Here is a 19677-nt window from a genome sequence, read left to right on the forward strand (position 1 = left end):
TGTGCTAAGAAGGACCAGCAGGAACTATTACTACACACAGGCAGTGCTTGCAGTAACAACAGTGGCACATATATCACATTCTATCTTATGTCTGCAGATCATTCAATTGTCAAGATTCCTCCACCGCAATGGCAGTGAACTTAAGCCGTGGTGCACACTCCAGCAGTTAGTTGCAGTTGCAGCTATCAGCAGTCTCCCTGAGACCCTGTACTACAGTGTAGTTGTGCAGCAGTGATTACGTCGTGACCTGTGTCACAATCCAGATCATGACAAACTCATGGTGTTACTATGTTCATATTGATCAAGGACGATCATTTCTGTTATTTTCTTATATGGAACTTTACTTTTCTGTTGTGAGACTGCAGTAAATATCAATTGTCACACTCTCTGCAGAGTCATCAATCAATGCGTGCAATACGGAGTACCGTCCAACATACGGACATAAAATTGTCCAAACTTTTTCACAAGCATACTGGATTTCTTCTTCAGTGGAGTACAGCTTCTTATTTACCAATACAGATTCTGCATAGCCTGTCCTCCCCATAAACACATAACAGAGAGAGAGATTTTCAGTACAAACCCATCACACACTCCTTTACTCCATAAGTGATACCTTAATATTCTCACTGCTCTGTAGCATTTCTTGGGGAATGTTTTGGATACCTCTAGCACTATATCACCCTTTCTGGGCAGAGAACCCCACCCTATGAGAATCTCATGGTAATTCCACACATGGGAGAAGCCCATTTCACTTGAAGCTTACTGGTTAGTAATGTCAAAATGAGGAAGCACATCTGTCAACTGCTATCGAGTTTCATTGTTGGCGGAGAAGTAGAGTCGATGGGGGCTGTTCACTCGGGACCAACGAGATATAGAGGCTCTGCAACAAACACACAATGTCACACTAGTCAGCTGGGCTGTCACACTTCACGAATGCTCTGCTCCATGCAAGGATCATGGGAAATCAATATTTAACTCTGAAAATATACCCAACAAAAGGTCTGAATTATGTCATGCTATTGAGGACTTGCATGCATGTCAACACGCAATTAAGAATTATTAAACTCATCTGAAATATTGACTTGCTCCCCAACAGAGACAGCTGTTGGTACTTTTAAGACCTGCAGTGTTGTACTGTTACGTAAGCGGCACGGTCTGTCTTTCTCATGGTCCTCGATTCACTCGAAGATGACTTGTTGCTGATAAAGTATAGTATCACTAGATGCTTAAAATTAAATGTCAGTTAATAATATATTGGCACTAAATGCCTTCAGGAAATCTTAAGATGAATGACGAGTGTTAGAAGCAGTACTAGTTCCCGTGTTTCATTTTGATGACAGTTCAGAAAGAAAATCATCTAGTTAATATGCAGATAAATCGTAAAGTTTTTCTGTTGTTATTAATTATACTGTGTCTGTCCATTCATTCATGGTACAAAATCTATTCTGTACGTGTCTTTCCCTTACAATTACAGAACATTGTGTGTCCTCCGTACCTGAGTGGCAAAATGCAATATTAATAAAGATATTCCAGAAAAAATGCTTGTAAACTCTAAAAGCCTATGTAACTGATTTGGCAGAAACAGAAACAAGACAGTTTTTTTTACAAAGTATAGACCTCAGCCTCATTTATAAAAAAAAAAAGGGGGGGAGGGCGTTGTCAAACAACTCTAGTACCTTATACGGGTGGTCACAAACAGACTAAAAAGCTGATAAGCGCGAGTGGAAGCTTTCTTGGACCTGTTGCACGAAGGAATGGATGGTTTATACCACACAGAGGCTGCGAAGGGCGTTGAGAGAATTGGAGAAGCTGAAAAACCCGTGTAAGCATGAGCCCCAGGAATTTTGTAGTTTCAGCGAATGGGAGGGCAACAGGCCCAACGGGAGAGCAACAGGCCCAAGATGTAAAGATTGCGGAAGAAACCCACTGCACAGCCAGAAATTCATAAAAACGGTTTTGTCAGTAGAAAAGCAAAAGCCAATGTCAATGCACCACAAGTGAAGTCGACCGCAACATCGCTGAAGACGCCGCTCAAGGAGACAAGCCAATGGAGAACAGCAATAGATCGCAAAATCGTCAACAAAAAGGAAGCCAGAGATGCCCGGCAGGAGACAGGCCATTACAGGGTTACTGGCAATAGCAGAGAGGTCGACACTCAGGATGGAACCCTGAGACACACAGTTTTCCCAGATAAAGGCACCCGACAAGGCAGAACCTACACATACCTTGAAAACTCGGTCTTTTAAAAATTGCTGAAGGAAACAGGGCTTGCAGCTGCGGAAGCCCCACAAGTAGAGTGTACAGAGGATGCCAGTCCTCCAGCAGACATCGTAAGCTACCTCCAAACCGAAAAACATGGCCACAGTTTGGTATTTCCACAGAAAACCGTTCAAGACACGGGTTGACAAAGTGACAAGATGGTCAACTGTAGAACGGCATGCTCAAAATCCACACTGTGCAGTGGTTAGTAAGTTGTGAGATTTGAGCCATCATACCAGCCACGCACGAATCATACGTCCCATCACCTTGCAAACACAGCTGGTGAGATAAATGGGGTGCTAACTAAAAGGAAGGTGTTTGTCCTTGCTGGGATTAGGTATGAGTACAACAGTGGCTTTGCACCAGCATCTGGGAAATGTGCCCTCTGCCCAGATGCGATTGTACATATGAAGGAGAAAATGCTTGCCCACAAGAGAAAGGTTCTTCAACATCTGAAAGTGAACATCGTCCGGCCCTGGGGCGGAGGATCAGGATGAAGTGAGAGCACGATCTAGCTCCCTTATAGAGTAAAGGCAGCATTGTAGCACCCATGATTCTGAGAAGAGAAAGGTACCGCCCGAGCCTCCTCCACTCATTTCCGATGGAGGAAGGCAGGGTGATAGTGGGTGGAGCTCGAAATTTCCGCAACACAGCAGCCCAAGGTGTTGGAGATAGCAATGGTGTCCACTTGACATCATCTGCTACTGCCAGGCTAGAAATTGGGGAAAGGACCTCGGTCGCAGAGAGCCAACACAGGCTGCTCCACACGAAGGGATGGAACCGTTAAAAAGACTGGCGAATGAAATCCAGCTAGCATTTTTGCCATTGCAAGGAATTCGACAACACTGCACACGCAACTGTCTACAATGGATGCAGTTCGCAATTGTAGGGTTAGAAACGTGGAGAGCATGTCTCCGTGTGTGAATTTCATCGCACCACGCCTAGTTCCACTCCAAGGGACTGGGACAGGGACAGGGACAGGGATCGGTAAAGATGAAGTGCAAGGAATGGAACGTTCTGCGGAAATGTTTGTGATGTATTCTACCTGGTCATTACATCTAGGGAACTGCTGTTCATCAAAGGTTGCCCCACTGAGGAGTAAAGCCCTCAGTCGGCCTTAGAAAGATGCCAATGGGGTTTACATGTAGATGGGGCAGGAGTCAGCAAACGGGTAGCACACAGGAAATGCTTATTCGAGTATGTGTCAAGAGACAATGGACCACTCGACAAGCTGGGCGGTACAGCATGAGAGGTCCAAGTGGGAACAGGTGTGCACAGAGTCAGAAAGGAATGTGGTACTCCAGTGTTAAGGCAGATGAAGTTGAGTTGATTGAGAAGATCAGCAGAGAGGGCAAAGCTCTGACAGGTTCTGGAAGGGCCCCAAAGGGTATGATGTGCATTAAAGTCACAGCAGCTAAAAGGGGTGAGAGAGTTAACTGGAGAAGCTGGAGAAAGTCTGCCCTGGCGACACCAAATGACAGAGGAAATGTGAATCGAGGAAGGAAATTGTGGACTGCAACAGCTTGCAGCCAGGTGTTCAGTGAGATGGTTTGACTATGAATGTCATCCCAGATGAGCAGCATGACTCCCCCACGAGGCAGAATGCTGTCCTTGGGGGAAGATCAAAGCAGACCAGAAAGACATGCAGGAGGTCAAAGTGGTCGCAAGGATGCAATTTTGTTTCCTGGAGGCAGAAAACAACTAGACGCTGCAATGCCATGAGCAGCTGTAATTCCTCCTTGTTGGATCTAATGCTGTGAACATTCCACTGGAGGAGAGTCATGAATGGGAAAAGCGAGGAGAGAAAAAATTAGGCATTTTCACCTCAGTGGCTGCCAAGTGCCACCCTTAGAAGACTCACTGCTACAGGGTGCAGAGGCTGGAGGATCCTGTTCCATGAGATCTACAGAGGTGTCGGCAGTCTCTCTGAGTTGGTCTGCGGATTCCAGTGCAGAAAAATGGTTGAATGCGTGCACTGGCGAAACGGAGGTCAGCTGGGTGAGAATATCACATAGCGATACTGAAGAGGATCTCCGAGTCGGTGAAGGAGAAGACTGTTTGTCTTTGTTTGATTTCTTAGAGCCTTCGTGATTGACACACGGAGACTCAGGTGTTTGCTGGCTGGAGGGACGCAAGAAGTCTTCACATTAATATTCCTTCTGTCCTGTCTGGCCTGCCAGTCGTGTAGCAGGGATTTCGCTACTGGCAGAGAAGAATTTGTGGCTTCTTGTTGCACAGATGGAGCAGAAGGAGACGGGGATGCTACCGTAACACTGGGCGATTTTGTAACTACAGTGCTAAATTTGAGGTCATAAGTCTGCATGACCATGTCCTTGGTGGAGCAAGGCATAGCAATAACAGTATTGTACATGCCTGATGGTAAGACGCAGAGCTTTCGAATAGCCAACAACTTGAGAGCAACTGGGTGAGGCACTTTTTCCTTCACCTGGATCTCCTGGACAGCCCACTCAAGATACAAGAGACAATCTCAAGATGAGGCTGCATGGTCACCATTGCAACTGACACAGCAGGAAGAGGGAGGTGATAAAGCAGGAAAAAGGATGGAGGCAATCATCCTCGTGAGCATCCCTACCATATGTAACACATTTGGCCGTGTTTCGATAGGTGTTGTAATGTTGACACTGGTAGCATTGCATCGGGTTTGGAATGTACAGTCGGACCATGATGATTTCATTGCCTGCTTTGATCTTTGATGGAACCACTACTCGGTCAAATGCGAGAAAAAGAGTGCATATAGGCACTAACGCTGTATCAACCATTTTCATTACTCAAAGGACTGCAGTGACACCCTAATCAGAGAGGTAAGTCTGGATTTCTCTCTCGGGCATACCATTGAGCAGCCTAGAGTAAACAACACCACAAGAAGAATTCAGCATTTGATGGGCCTCAACATGAACAGGATAGCCATGAAGGAGTGAAGCTGCAAGCACTTGTTGGGCTCGAAAATCAGAGTTGATCTCCAAAAGCAAAGTGCCATTACGTAAACAAGAGCAGCATTTCACAGGGCTCGCAACTGCAACACCTTTCTGAATATAAAACGGATTAACCATAGCAAAAGACTGACCTTCTCCAGTACATTATACCATGAGGAACAGAGATGTGGCTGGGAGATCCTTGGGATCTTTAGACTCATTCTGTTTATATGTAGAAGATGTAAACTGAGATGATGATTGAGTCATTGCAAGAAAATGTCCCACAATTGCCAGAGTCTTTGATAGAGTGCTCCTTCCAACTGAGGGGAGGGGGAGTTCAGAAGGGGGCCTCACCCGCCTTAGGTGACTGTTCACACATCAGGTCACACCACCTGAACTCCTGACAGAGGGACCAATAGGCAATTTGAGACGGTAATAGCTCAGGCAATCACCCCTCCCTGGGCCTGGCTTGTACCAGGGTTATGTGCCAACCCTACTTGGTGATCCGATGCTGGGAATTATGCGTTTCCCAGTCAGCTGTTACACATCAGATCCATGCGCTGACCTTCAGAAGTGCACAGGGAGGAAGAAGGAACATAGAGGAACCTCAAATGCTGAAGCTGAGGAAGGACAGGAGATGTAGAAAGAAGAAAGAAAGAACACACACAGTGGAAGGACGGTTCTGTCAGGCTACTGAAATTTCAGAACATATTCTCAAAAATATCCCGGACATGTTCCCTACAGGAGGGGGGAAAAGAATAGGAGGAGGATAGACATGCAGCATGGAAAGGGAAAGGGTGCTGCAAAGGCTGGGCCCTGTGGTAGCCAAGCACAAACTCACCAAAGAGTGGTGAGCCAACTGGGGGATGGTAGAAGTGAACAAATCTTGCAGATCATTAGTTTTGTAGAAACATTATGAGTAAACCTACCCATCTCTACCTTCTCTAATAGCCCACAGTCCACACATCGACATCAGTTTAGAAAATATTACTACTACAAAACAAAGCACGCCCTTTGCACAGGGCACCCTGCAAATCACAGATGCAGGTTAACAGGCAGATTCTATATTCCTATAGACAGTGTTTGACACTTTGTCACATTGTAGACCACAAACGAAGTATAGGTTCTCAACTATGTCAATGGCTCAAACAATGTTTGAGTAATACAGTCTAGTATGTGTTCTGGACCAAGAGTGTTCACCAGAGTCAAAGGTAACATTAGGAGTGCCCCAGAGACATGTGGTAGGAAGCATGAAGGTAATCACACACTATATGATCAAAAGTTTCCAAAGTATTGCAGAATTGACCACTATACCTCACAGGAGGTGGATCTGCCAGTATAAAAGGAAGTGTGAAGTATTGTGTTGTCAGTAAGGGTGTCACCTGAGCAACAAATCCATCAGGGATGTTTCAATCCTTCTAAAGCTGCCCAATTCGACACTTGGTGATATGATTTGAAGCGGAAATGTGGAGAAATAATTACAGCTACATGAAGACCAGAAAGCATTCAGTCGAACACTGCGGAGGGTGGTTGTAAGAAATTGTATGAAATCAGCAGATGGAATAACTCTAAAGTTCCAAAGTGTTACCATTAGTCCAGCTAGCACAATACTGTGTGCAGAGGTTTTTTAAAAAAAAAAAAAAAAAACTGGATACAATGGCCAAGCAGCTCCTCATAAGTCACACATTTCTGTAGCCAATGCTACGTGGTTCTCAAGGCAGTGTAAAGAGTGACGACGCTGAATACTGGATGACTGGATATGAGTGATCTGAACTGATGAATTGTGCTCTACCCTGTGGGCATCTCATGGAAGTGTTTGTGTTACCTGCCATCATGTATAGTGCCAACAATGCATACCATAGAGGAACAGTTCAGAGACAATGAGTGTTTGTATCAGCACGATTATAATGTCAACTCTGCTCCAGACTCCAGCATCTGATATCACTACTTTCTCTGGTTATGGCTCTCAAGGAAGAATGGATTGTCATTCTTCAACAGACATTTAGACACCTCACTGAAAATGTCTGTAATGAAGGCAATGGGCAGACACATATTCACTAATAAGTATCCAGATACTTTTGATTAGACAGTGTACAGAGAAGACTGCACATTCTGTCTGACCCACCTCTTGCTGCCATTTTCCTGGCGCAGTGTGTCATTATTCACGATACATTTCCAAATTCCGTGATTACCCTTGAAGCAGAGACCTTGCCACAAGTGTAGTTTGGAAAGTTAAGGGTCACGCACCATGCCCAGGTAGCTCAGTCGATGAGAACAGTCACTGGAAGGTAGGTTCTGGGTTTGAGTCCTGATTTGGGACACAGGAAGTTTCAAAACAGTGCACGCTCTTCTCGAGAGTGAAAGATTCATTCTGGAAACCTATGATTGTGGTCGGCTGCGAAAGCTCTTTAGCACTGATGTGCCAGTCACGTGGTTGCCTGGTGCGGGGATTGGTGGCTGACCCTCAATGAACAAACCTAACATATTATGGATACATAAACAGAAAGGCCAATTACTGCACAATTACAGTAATGCTGAACAATCATTGGAAATACTCACATCCATAAAATATTTAGGAGAATACGTACAGAGCAATTTCAAGTGGAATGACCACACATCATTAATCACAAGTAAGGCAGGTGCCAGACTGAGATTCACTAGAAGAATACTCACAAAATGTAGTTCCCCCACAAAGTAATAACTTACAAAGCCCTCGTTCAATCGAAACTTGAATATTGCTCGGCAGTATAGGATCTGTTCCAGATTGATCAATGGAGAAGATCCAAAGACGAGCAGCGTGTTTTGTTACAAATTCATTTAGAGGTTCATGGAGATACTCAGACAACCCCAGCGGTAGCTGCTGCAACAGAGCCATTACACACCTCGATGTTGTTTAATTTTAAAGTTCTGAGAGCACATGTCCAGATTAGTTGGTACATCGGTTCATAGTATTTTTCCATAAGCGTAATAAACACAATAGATACACACAGCTGAGACTTAAGTCAAAAATAATAGATTCTCCTTCACTATTTACAACAGTCTGCCAACACTGAGGTAACACCCAGTGCTGTTTTTCTGGGGGAGCGCTTGGGGATGCGTACCCCTAAATTTTTTCATCAACAAAGTAATTTTCTCACAATGTTGAGAACTTGGAAGAGTGCTAAAGATTTATTTCACGGAGGTTGTTGTTGTTGTTTTTGTTGTTGTGGTCTTCAGTCCTGAGACTGGTTAGATGCAGCTCTCCATGCTACTCTATCCTGTGCAAGCTTCTTCATCTCCCAAAACCTGCTGCAGCCTACATCCTTCTGAATCTGCTTAGTGTACTTATCTCTTTGTCTCCCTCTACGATTTTTACCCTCCACCCTGCCCTCCAGTACTAAATTGGTGATCCCTTGATGCCTTAGAACATGTCCTACCAACCGATCCCTTCTTTTTGTCAAGTTGTGCCACAAACTCCTCTTCTCCCCAATCCTATTCAGTACCTCCTCATTAGTTATGTGATCTACCCATCTAATCTTCAGCATTCTTCTGTAGCACCACATTTTGAAAGCTTCTATTCTCTTCTTGTCTAAAGTATTTATCGTCCATGTTTCACTTCCATACATGGCTACACTCCATACAAATACTTTCAGAAACGACTTCCCGACACTTAAATGAATACTCGATGTTAAAAAATTTCTCTTCTTCAGAAACACTTTCCTTGCCATTGCCGGTCTACACTTTATATCCTCTCTACTTTGACCATCATCAGTTATTTTGCTCCCCAAATAGCAAAACCCCTTTACTACTTTAAGTGTCTTATTTCCTAATCTAATTCCCTCAGCATCACCCGACTTAATTCGACTACATTCCATTATCCTCGTTTTGCTTTTGTTGATGTTCATCTTATACCCTCCTTTCAAGACACTGTCCATTCCGTTCAACTGCTCTTCCAAGTCCTTTGCTGTCTCTGACAGAATTACAGTGCCACGGAGGTAAATTTTTTATTTCATTTTTTCCTGTTGGTAATTGTAATACGAACGATACCAGTGCAGTTTTTGGTGTCAAGCATTTCGAAGCTGCAGCAACCGTTCTCGACAACTGAATCGCTGGCAGCCAGTTTGACAAGCATGTAGTGCCAGCCAGTTTGACAAGCATGTAGTGCCCTCGCCCGCTAATAGTGGGCGATAGTAGTGCTAAACGGATATGCGTATGCTCAAATGCCGAGCTACCGACAGATGTCTCTACGGTCCCGCTACCACAATCCTTCGTGATTCATTGTCATCTTTGTTTTGTTGTTCTTTATTGGTTTGCGTTTGCTGTTCCGTTCTTGTCGGTTGTGCGAAGTTTTACAATGTGTCCTGTCTTTCGTTGAAACTTATAAGTTAAGTTGGAGGTGAGAGATGAGCAGAAAACTAACAAACTACTTTACTTGTTCTCCTGCATCTAAAAAATCAAAAATTGTCAATAATTCGTGTGCGAGTGAAAAGCCAGGAAGTTCAACATCAGTGGATGACGGAAGTGAAACTGTGAACCTTCATTTGAGCTGTAGTAAAGTCAACTGAAGAGTCCGATACCCCCTTTTTAGTTAGACACGTTGATGACGTCATGGCTAAAAGCAGATGGGAGGTATCCCATGCTTCAGTTACAAGTAATTTTCACTGCATTGTATCCAATGCCGGAGTACCCTCAAACTTTTTTTTTAGAAAAAAAGCATTGGGTACACCACATCATCACAATTTCACCAGAGGCAAAACATTATCTTTTGTGGATGCTTGTAGGTCTTTGTATGAGGAGTTGCTGCTTTGTTGGGCTCAATCATTCCTATCTTTCCTGTATGTTAGCATAAAGACACAATTTCTCATCACCGGTAATGATACAGGCTAGGAATGGCCGGTGTTTTTCAAGCGCCAGTTGATGACAAGCAAGCAGAGATGCACATATAGCCACCCACTGGTTTTTGTGATTTTGGCTTACATCATGTGGTACCCATCCACCCAATTTTTTAACCTTCTCCAATCCATGCAAATGTTGCATGATGGGGGAATGATCAAAGTTCATCACATTTGCCTGTTCTTGAGTACATTGATGTGGATTAATGGGTTTAAACTATCTTCAAAAGACCCCAAAGGTCTTCCTGAACATGGAGAGTCACTAACGTCAAAATGATACTTTTCAAAACAAGAAAACCACTTTTTTGCTGTACTCTGTCCAGTGGCATTATCCCCATGCATAGCACAAATGTCTCTAGCTGCCTCCACTGTTGTCAACCTTCTACTGAAGAATATGCCACAAACGTTTCGATTTCTAAGCTTGGCACTCCATTTTCTGGCTTCTACAGTGTTACTCGCTATCACAAAATGGGGATACGTAAACCTGAATAGCAACAGTGAACTACAAACAAAAAATGAAAACCGAGTGATAAACCCGTAGCAACCAGAATACCAACATGCAAAACAAAAATGCTACAAACATATGCACCAACCTACTACAATTCTCAACCAATATATTGCTTCTTCCTATCTCGCAAAAAAGACAGTGAAGGTAAAACTAGAAAGATTTGAGCTCACACAGAAGGCCACCAGCAATCTTTATACGGCAAACCATTTGCAAGCAGAACAGAAAAAGGGTGAAGTGGCAGTTATACACAAAGTACCCTTCACCACACACCATTAAGTGGCTTGCAGAGTAGAGATGTAGGTGTGGGTGACTACTGTAAAAGATTTGAGACTTACACTTGCTTATTGGTTAGCTGGTGTGGAATACAAGGCCCCATTTGAGTCCAGCACTATTTGCAAATTCTCGCCACACTTCTTTGTTACTGGCACTACAATGTACAATGCCCAACTTCATCATAAGTTCAATAACAGTGCTTTCAGTCCTTCTGGATCACCTTTGTAGTTTACGTAAACCTAACAGATGATGCTTTTTGAACATACATGTTGAGTTTTCTGTTGACTGTATGTTTTTTATCTTTGCTGTGATACAATTCCTATGAAGACTGCTGTACTGTAAACACACTAATAGACTAAGGTGAAAAAAGTCATGGGGTACCTTCAAATACCTTGTCAGTTCATCTTTTGCCCAGCGTACTGCAGCAACTCGACATGGCATGGACTAACAAACCCAGTGAAAGTCTGCTGCAGAAAAGGAGCTGTGTTGTCTCTATAACCATCTATACCTGTGAAAGTGTTGCCAGTGCAGGATACTGTGCATGAACTGACCTCTCTATTACATTCCAAAAATGTTCATTGGGATTTGTGTCAGACAATCTGGGTGGGCAACTCGTTTGCTTGAATTGTCCAGAATGCTCTACAAACCAGTTACAAACAATTGTCACCTGGTGACATAGTGCACTGTCATAAAAATTCTATCATCATTTGGGAACATGAAGTCCATGAATGGCTGCAAATGGACCCAAGAAGCCACACATGACCATTTCCAGTCAATGATAGGTTCAGTTGGATCAGAGGACCCAGTCCATTCCACATAAACACAGCCCACACCATTCCGGAGCCACCATCAGCTTGCACAGTGCTTTGATGACAACTTGCGTCTCGGCTTCGTGGGGTCTGTGCCACATTCGAACTCTCCCATTACGTCTTACCAACTGACATGTCCGCTCCATAGCTGAGTGGTCAGCACAGCAGGATGCCACGTGTAGCGCCTGGGCTCGATTCCTGACTGAGTTGGAGATTTTCTCCACTCTGGGACTGGGCGTTGTGTTGTCCTCATCATCATATTATGCTCATCGACGTGCAAGTCGCCGAAGTGGTGTCAACTGAAAAGACTTGTACCAGGCGACCTGCCTACCCAATGGGAGGCCCTCGCCACACGACATTTCATTTCACCAACTGACATCGTGACTCAAATGACCAGGCCATGATTTTCCAGTCATGTAGAGTCCAACCAACATGGACATGCTCAGAAGTGGCACTGCAGGCAATGTCGAGCTGTTAGCAAAGACACTCATGTCGGTTGTCTGCTGTCACAGCACATTAATGCCAAATTTCACCACACTGTCCGAACAGATACTTTTGTTGTTCGTCCCACACTGGTTTCTGTGGTTATTTAATGCAGTGTTGTTTGTCTGCAGCACTGACAACTTTACGTGAATGTCACTGTTCTCGGTCATTAAGTGAAGTCTATTGGCTCCTCTGTTGTCTGTGGTGAGAGGTAATGCCTGAAATTTAGTATTCTTGGCACACTCTTGACATGCCATTATTTAATTCTATAATTATTTCCAAAATGGAATGTCCCACACATCTAACTCCAACTACTATTCTGTGGTCAAGGTCTGTTAATTCCCGTAATGCGGCCATAATCACATTGGAAACCTTTCCGCAAGAAATTACCCAAGTACAAATGACAGCTTAGCCAACGCACCACCCTTTGATACCTTATGTAAACGGTACGACAGCGATCTGTATATGTCAATATGGCTAAACCATGATTTTTCGTCACCTCAGTATAAATAAACCTAAAATACACCTAACATTCAAAGTGTGAGTCGAAAACTTTGGACAAAACAAAACTGAGAAATGAGAGCATGCAGGAAGTATTCGACAGCCAAGTTGAGGCGATACAATGCATTAGCCGAGGCAGAGTTGTCAGGTCTCAAATATCCCAATCAAACGGTTACTTGAGGCCTGTTCTTTCATACCAGTATTTAAACTGATTCATATTCTTTAAGGTTTGTAGTAGAAGAGTGTCAATAAACTGGCTCAGGCTGATTTTCAGTTATAGACAACACTTCATATTTTTTTGTTAACAAACAGAGCACGTGAAATTGGTTTTGCTTACTTTGCTTGGAGAACCTTTCTACATTCAAACTGTTTCCTACTGTGTGATTCTTACAACAATTTTGACAAACTACATCAAACAGTATACATTTAAGGCGATCTGCTGCGTATGGTGAATGTCAAACCCTTGTTACCTTGTTACAGCACTGCCAATCATTACTAAATGCTTTGGGTACTTCGCTTTGCTTTGCGCTTTAGTTTGAAATTAGTGAAGATACTGATCCATGTTTGGGTACTTCGCTTTGCTTTGTGCTTTAGTTTGAAATTAGTGAAGACACTGATCCATGTATAGCCCAGCGTTCATGTAAGACTACTGCAACCTGTTAAGGGAAAGGGAGACACATAATCCACAGCAAATTACTCACAGTGTTCTGGAGTGCAGTCAGGTGGAAAAGCATTGCAGGAAACTCTTACACCCTATCACTCGTGCATACAAAAGAGCTGCCACTTACATCAGCAAAAACCTACTGTGCCAAGACAGAATAATGCAGTTTGTAAGATCTGATTCTGGTAAATCACCTAGGATTCCTTGGATGAGAAGGTCAGCTGTAGTTACAATCGGCACTGTACAACCGTACCTTGTAGACAGACATACTGCAAACCGACAGAGGTCTGTGCATAAGGAATAAATTTCCCACATGGGAATGCCTCGAAAGCTTTTTAGGTATTAGATTGTTGTATAAGTTCGCAGCATTTTTGTTTTGTATGTTGGTATTCCATTTGCTATGGGTTTATTTACCGATTGACATTTTTTATTTGCAGTTCATTGCTGCTATTTGAATTTTAAATATAGTCATTTGTCGATAGTGACTGGAGCTGTGGACATTAGAAAATGGAGTGTCAAGTGGAGAAATCTGAACATTTCCAACATATTCTTCTGTTTGAGTTCAAGAGGAGATGTGACAAGGGCAGTTGCAGCCAGAAACATTATTATGTATGGGGTTAATGCCACTGGGCAGAGCAAGGCAAGAAATCTATTTCCTCATTTGGAGGAGGATTGTTTCGACATTAGTGACTCTCCACATTCAGGAAACCCTTTGAAGTCTGATAAAGATTGTTTAAACACATTAATCCACAACTATCCATGTCACTATACTCTACAACTGGCAAATGTGATGAACTGTGTTCATTCCACCACCGTGTGACATTTGCATGCAATGGGAAGGTTCAAAAATTGAGTGCATAGGTACTGCATGATCTAATCCAAAATCACAAAAATCAACGGGTGAGTCATATGTGCATCTCTGCTTGCTCGCCACCAATTGGCTTGTGAAAAATACGGACTATTCCTATCCTGTATCATGACTGGTGATCAGAAATGGTGTCTTTATTCTAAACAAATACGGAAAAGAAAGGAATGCTTGAGCCCAAACAAAGCAGCAACTCCCCATATAAATACCTGCACGCATCTACAAAAGATAATGTCATGCATTTGGTGGAACAGCAATGGTGTGGTGTACCGTGAACTGCTTCCCCAAACCATAAGCATCACGGCTGACATTTAATGTCAACTACTGAGACATCTTGCAGACACAATCAAAGAACAATGTTCAGGAAGACTGCGTGAAGTGATGGGTTGCAAAGTCGTTCTGCACCCACATTATTCACTTCATCTTGTGCCCTCAGATTTTCACCTATTCAACTCTCTATCGAACAACCTTCATGGAACTTCCTTTCCGAATGAAAATGTGCTCCAAACATGGCTTGATGAGTTCTTGGCCTCAAAACCACAATTTCTAATGTCGTGGAACTGAAAAGTTACCCCAGTGCTGGTAGAAGGGTGTAAATATAAATTCCCAAGACTTTACAAGTTTGCAGCTACGACTATATCTGGAGCTGTGTACTAGTGTGAGCACCTTTTTTCCAATGAAGTGAATGAAATATACAAACAGAAGTTCACTGACAGATTTCACCTAAAAAGCTTATCTTCAAATTAGCAGTACTCAGAAAGTGGTACCAGACATTGATGCGCCAGTGCAGTGCAAAATAAATAGGATTCATTGACCCCCCGTATTTTATATTTTTAATATGTGAATAAAATTCTTGTAAAATCCAAGCTGATGTCAATTTAAACTTTGATCAAATAGGACATTCGTCATAACACTGCATCAATCATAATAAATACGAGGCATGTTCATAAAGTAAGTGTACTGTGATCATAAGGGACTGTGGTTTTTTTGTTTTTCGATGTTTGGTTACAATGAGTGGTAGAGGGGGATCCCCTGACTAGAGCGAGCATCGCAGGAACACGGTACAACATAAATTCATGTTGTAGTGTCCAGTTGCATGAAAGGTATCAGTAAGAAATTCCGCCACGTATGAACCATGAGCTGTGATCCGCTTCCTACTCGCAGAAGGATTAACACCTTCCAAAATTTTTTTGCAAACCAAAACAGTTTGCAGCGAATCTTTTATCAACAGAATGAATGTGTTTAAGTAGTGTAGGTAGTTTAATGCAGGCAGAACAAATGTTCAAATGCTTCATACTTAGCTGCCACATGTTCTACTCTTCATCAATTAAAAGAAATGGAAGTTTCATTTCACTGTCCATTTCTCATTATCACAACAATCTTGGAAAATAAAATTCGCACAACAGGCATTACCTAGCCATCCTGAAGACACTTTAACCCTATGCCCGTCCACAATGGTAACGACACTGCTAGCCACATGGAAAATGATTTAAATCCAAATAGAGATGTTTTGCAGGATACGCTTCCTGCAACCACCCTACAAGGAAAACAAAGACAGAGGATGCGATGGTCAGATGAAGTTAACCGACACCTCATGATCTGTTATTACCAATAAAAAAACTTAGAAACCAACACGACTGGATACAGATCACAAGTATACACAACATTTATTACCAAATACCCAGAATTAAAATTTTTAACAGAACAACGACTAGCTGATCAGATTTGTGTAATAATAAAAAATAACAGGATACCACACAATATCCACCAGTACATCAACACAATACAGCTAAATCCAAACGTATATATACAACTACAGAAATCTGTAATTATTGATACATGTTCAATTGCCCGAAAGTTCCTAAATGCAATGTAACATATACCGTACAGTTAAAAGGAAGTCACGCTTGATCAAGGTCCGCGTCACTTTCCATTTTTAACCAGACATAACATCTGAGAAAGGAAAGAAATAATAATAATATCAATATTATATAGATGATGGAGTACAAAACTGGGCAGTCTGCTGCCAATTTATTTATTATGCTAGATATATTTTCCTCTCATCTGTGTTTATTTATTCCAGTGTTTGATTTACAGTAGTTGAATTTTTAACCTTAACATTCCGCCATGAGGCATCAGTAAACAATGCTCAGAACATAAAATTCTCTCAAGAGGTCATAAAAGATGAAAGGCACCCACAGACTTAGCACATACAACAATTTACACCAGTTTCCATAATTAGTATCCACCTGAATCACACTCTGGCCTTAAATACCATCTATAACGAATGGTACTACTACAATACTTTGTTCATTAAATGTTTCTAGTATAGAAAATCTTAATTTGCAGAACCAATGTGTCCTTTTAATAATCTCTCATTAAATTGTGGAACATGAAATAATAAATTTATTTAGTTTAGTGGCAAGTATTATGACTGTTCATAAAGCAGTGTTGTACCAACGTAATTTAAATATTTCCACAGTTCCTGAAATCACTGTGTACATCACATGTCTGCCACAAACTACTTTTTCTAGTGTTTAATGATAACACAATAATGTGGGCACAACCACATCTCAAACATACAAAAATGTTTTTGTGTTGGCACGTTACCTAATGTAGAAACATTCTCATCGACGTCTTCCAACAACAGAGACAACACAGAAAATTTACCGGAACTGATACTTCTGCAGACTTTTACACTGTATTACAGAAATGGCAGTGGTAAAAAACAAATGTAAACCCAAATATTTTTCCAAACGTAGCTGCAACGCTTAGTCATAAAAATCGCCTACCACCTTTATACTGAAAAGTTTTATATGGGGCGAATTATATTATTTCACAACGTTAGTGATTTAAAAATATGCTATACCAACTAGTCCCTCTATAACCGAATAACGACCTTAGCTGGAAAACATTACACGTTCGTTCTAACTTCCGAGCAATACCTAAAAAATTCATGCTAAAATAAAAGACAATGAATGTAAATACTTACAATCGACGTAATGTACATAAAAACTCTTCGATCCATTGACTTCACGTAAGCTGACTATTTCTGCGAGAGCTATAACAAAACCAAAACACATTAGATGAATGGCATATTTATCGAATTATGGAATAAATTCAGTCGTCGGTATCGGATAATCCTTTAACTTACGCCAATCGTCACCTCCATGCATCCGAACTGGCAATCGACATCCTTCCGTTAGAGATGCCTTCAACAAAACAATAGTGTCAACATAAAACATTTCCGAAATCTGCATTCACAATTAGTAATATCATTAACAACACACGTAATAATAACTATTTGTAGCTAAAAATATACTGAACGCATACTCACAAGGCTTTCGTGCAAGTATTTACGAAGTACACTATCGGAACTTCAAATTTAAATTACACTAAATTATTGACATAATAGTATAGTTACGGAAAAACAAGGACAAGAACTAAACTGAAGCTCGTACGGTGTCATGAATATTTAGCTATGATTTCTTCCCTAAACTGCATTTTGTTTGAGATTGTTTGTATCAAAACATAACCTGCATCATAGCCATAGCGAAAAACAATAAATGCCAGATGTAAACAAAGGCGTCAGACATCCGAACAACACAAAAATCTGCACATACGACATGCTGGAACTTTTCCGCTTTGTTTAAATGGTATATGAAAACGTGTGGTACACTAAAATCAGCTTACAAGTAAAACTACAGCTGAATGTGTACAGCAGACACCTGTCCTAACCTATTACACGATGAAACAACAATGCAGGACAAACTGAACACGACTCATGGGGTTTTCATAAAGCCTTAAAGTACATAATTTTTCAGTATTTAGGTATGTATAATGCAGCTGTAGTTTGTATTTACCACCGAATCACAGATAGTTTCTCTGTCATCTCCCTCTTCCGTCATGTTGAATTTCGAGTTCTGACTGTCGTTTGTTTTTATACAGCCTATCCAACATAACACAAGAGCGTGCCGGTATTCATTACATGGAAGACCATGTGGTGTTTTGTATCAGTTATTTTAACAATATAAATAACTTTAATCGCACTGATGTATGAAGGTTGCTTTATAACGAAACATATTCGTTCTTCGACCAAAGTTATTCATGTCTGAAATTAAATACATGAAAATTCTACTAGCCAACTTTCTCTCTTGCTGTCGTATATGAATAAATGCAATTTCCTTGAGTATTTACCAATTTTGTTTCGGCCCCGTTTTTTTGTGTTTACCATGTTTTTCTGAAACCAGATGAAAGCACATTGTTGTAGTCTCCATGGATTTTCGATCGTATACAGTATTTTCCACGGTATTTTCTCTGATTTTATAATTTTCGGGAAAAGTCCAAAGAAACAATAATTACGCGCATGGAAAAATAACGTCAGACATTCATAACGCCCTTTTTATCAGTCAGATATTAATCTTGAGCACTGTTTGATCCATACGAGGCGCCCAGTTCAACTGAACCTTAGATATTTCTTGGAACGCTGTTTCTTGCGACTGCTATGATATACTGATGTAAATGTCACTATTTACGGAACCTTGGAAATATGTTAAGGTAGTGCCATTGATCAAAACGAGACGATTAAATAATTCCTTGCAAAGTTTGGTAGAGTAGTTTAAGCAAGCACGTGAATGTATATGAAATAGGCTATTACTATCTGTTGCGTTACTGTAGTTTCATTCGTGTATAAGGTTCAATGTAGCATAGTGTCCCAAATATGGTGGTCGTTTGCTGTAATGGGCTTAAGTGGCACTGTAAGAATAACACGAAAGTGTGTGAAACTACATTAGAATTGATCGACGTTTTTATTGCAATGCGATACTGCGAACCTCATCGAATATTTCACCGTACTGGAGACGTAAGTGGACATGTGAATGCTGGCGATCAGAGAAGCTAGTCATCAGAGGCGCCAACATTAAAAAGTTACCCTCCGCCGGTTAACTGCTTTTAACACGTTATCGGTTTGAAATTTAGAAGAACGCCCGTAAAAATTTGAGTGGCTCTACACCAGTTTTAACACGCAATATGACAGTTTAAAAATAAACAGACGTAAAAAAAACACAATCGAACCCTTAATGCTTTATCACAGCCATATTTCTGTTTCCCATTCCAACGAAAACCGCAGTTTTGTTGTACGATGAATTTAAATGATTTGTACTCGAAAAATGAGACAATGTTTGCCTAGATAACATCTTCACAATTACCTTACAAAATAGAACATCCTCTGTAGTTACTATAAACGAGAAGAATCCCTGGGGCGTGAACCGAAGCAGGGTCCTACCACCCTGGTAACTAATTTATGAAATTACAGCGTACAGTATGCAGTCTGCGGTTAATATTCACGTGGTGATGAAATTATAACGTCCCTAAATGTATCGTGCAATAAAATAACTACCAGGATTATTTGAATTTCATCGTTAAACAAGTCACAGAACTGAGATTCCAAGGGCAAAGCTCAGTTTTATGTCGAAACTAAACACTATCTGCGCTAGCACATGGTAACATCTGATT

At 41.5% G+C, this 19677-nt stretch overlaps 1 protein-coding gene across 1 annotated transcript in view; it reads right to left on the bottom strand.

Moving 5' to 3' along the window:
• Positions 1 to 18071, bottom strand: part of LOC126210450 (histone acetyltransferase Tip60-like) — a 127107-nt gene extending 109036 nt beyond the window's left edge. Inside the window, exons 1-3 of the mRNA XM_049939682.1 lie at positions 18027 to 18071; positions 17318 to 17375; positions 17156 to 17224 (exon numbers count right to left, since the gene is read on the bottom strand). Of these exons, the coding sequence (XP_049795639.1) occupies positions 17156 to 17224; positions 17318 to 17375; positions 18027 to 18071 (172 nt within the window). The remainder of the gene's footprint in view (positions 1 to 17155; positions 17225 to 17317; positions 17376 to 18026) is intronic.
• Between the last annotated feature and the right edge of the window lie 1606 nt (positions 18072 to 19677).

This window comes from Schistocerca nitens, chromosome 10 (assembly GCF_023898315.1).
Source record: "Schistocerca nitens isolate TAMUIC-IGC-003100 chromosome 10, iqSchNite1.1, whole genome shotgun sequence".
Classification (NCBI taxonomy): Eukaryota; Metazoa; Arthropoda; class Insecta; order Orthoptera; family Acrididae; genus Schistocerca; species Schistocerca nitens.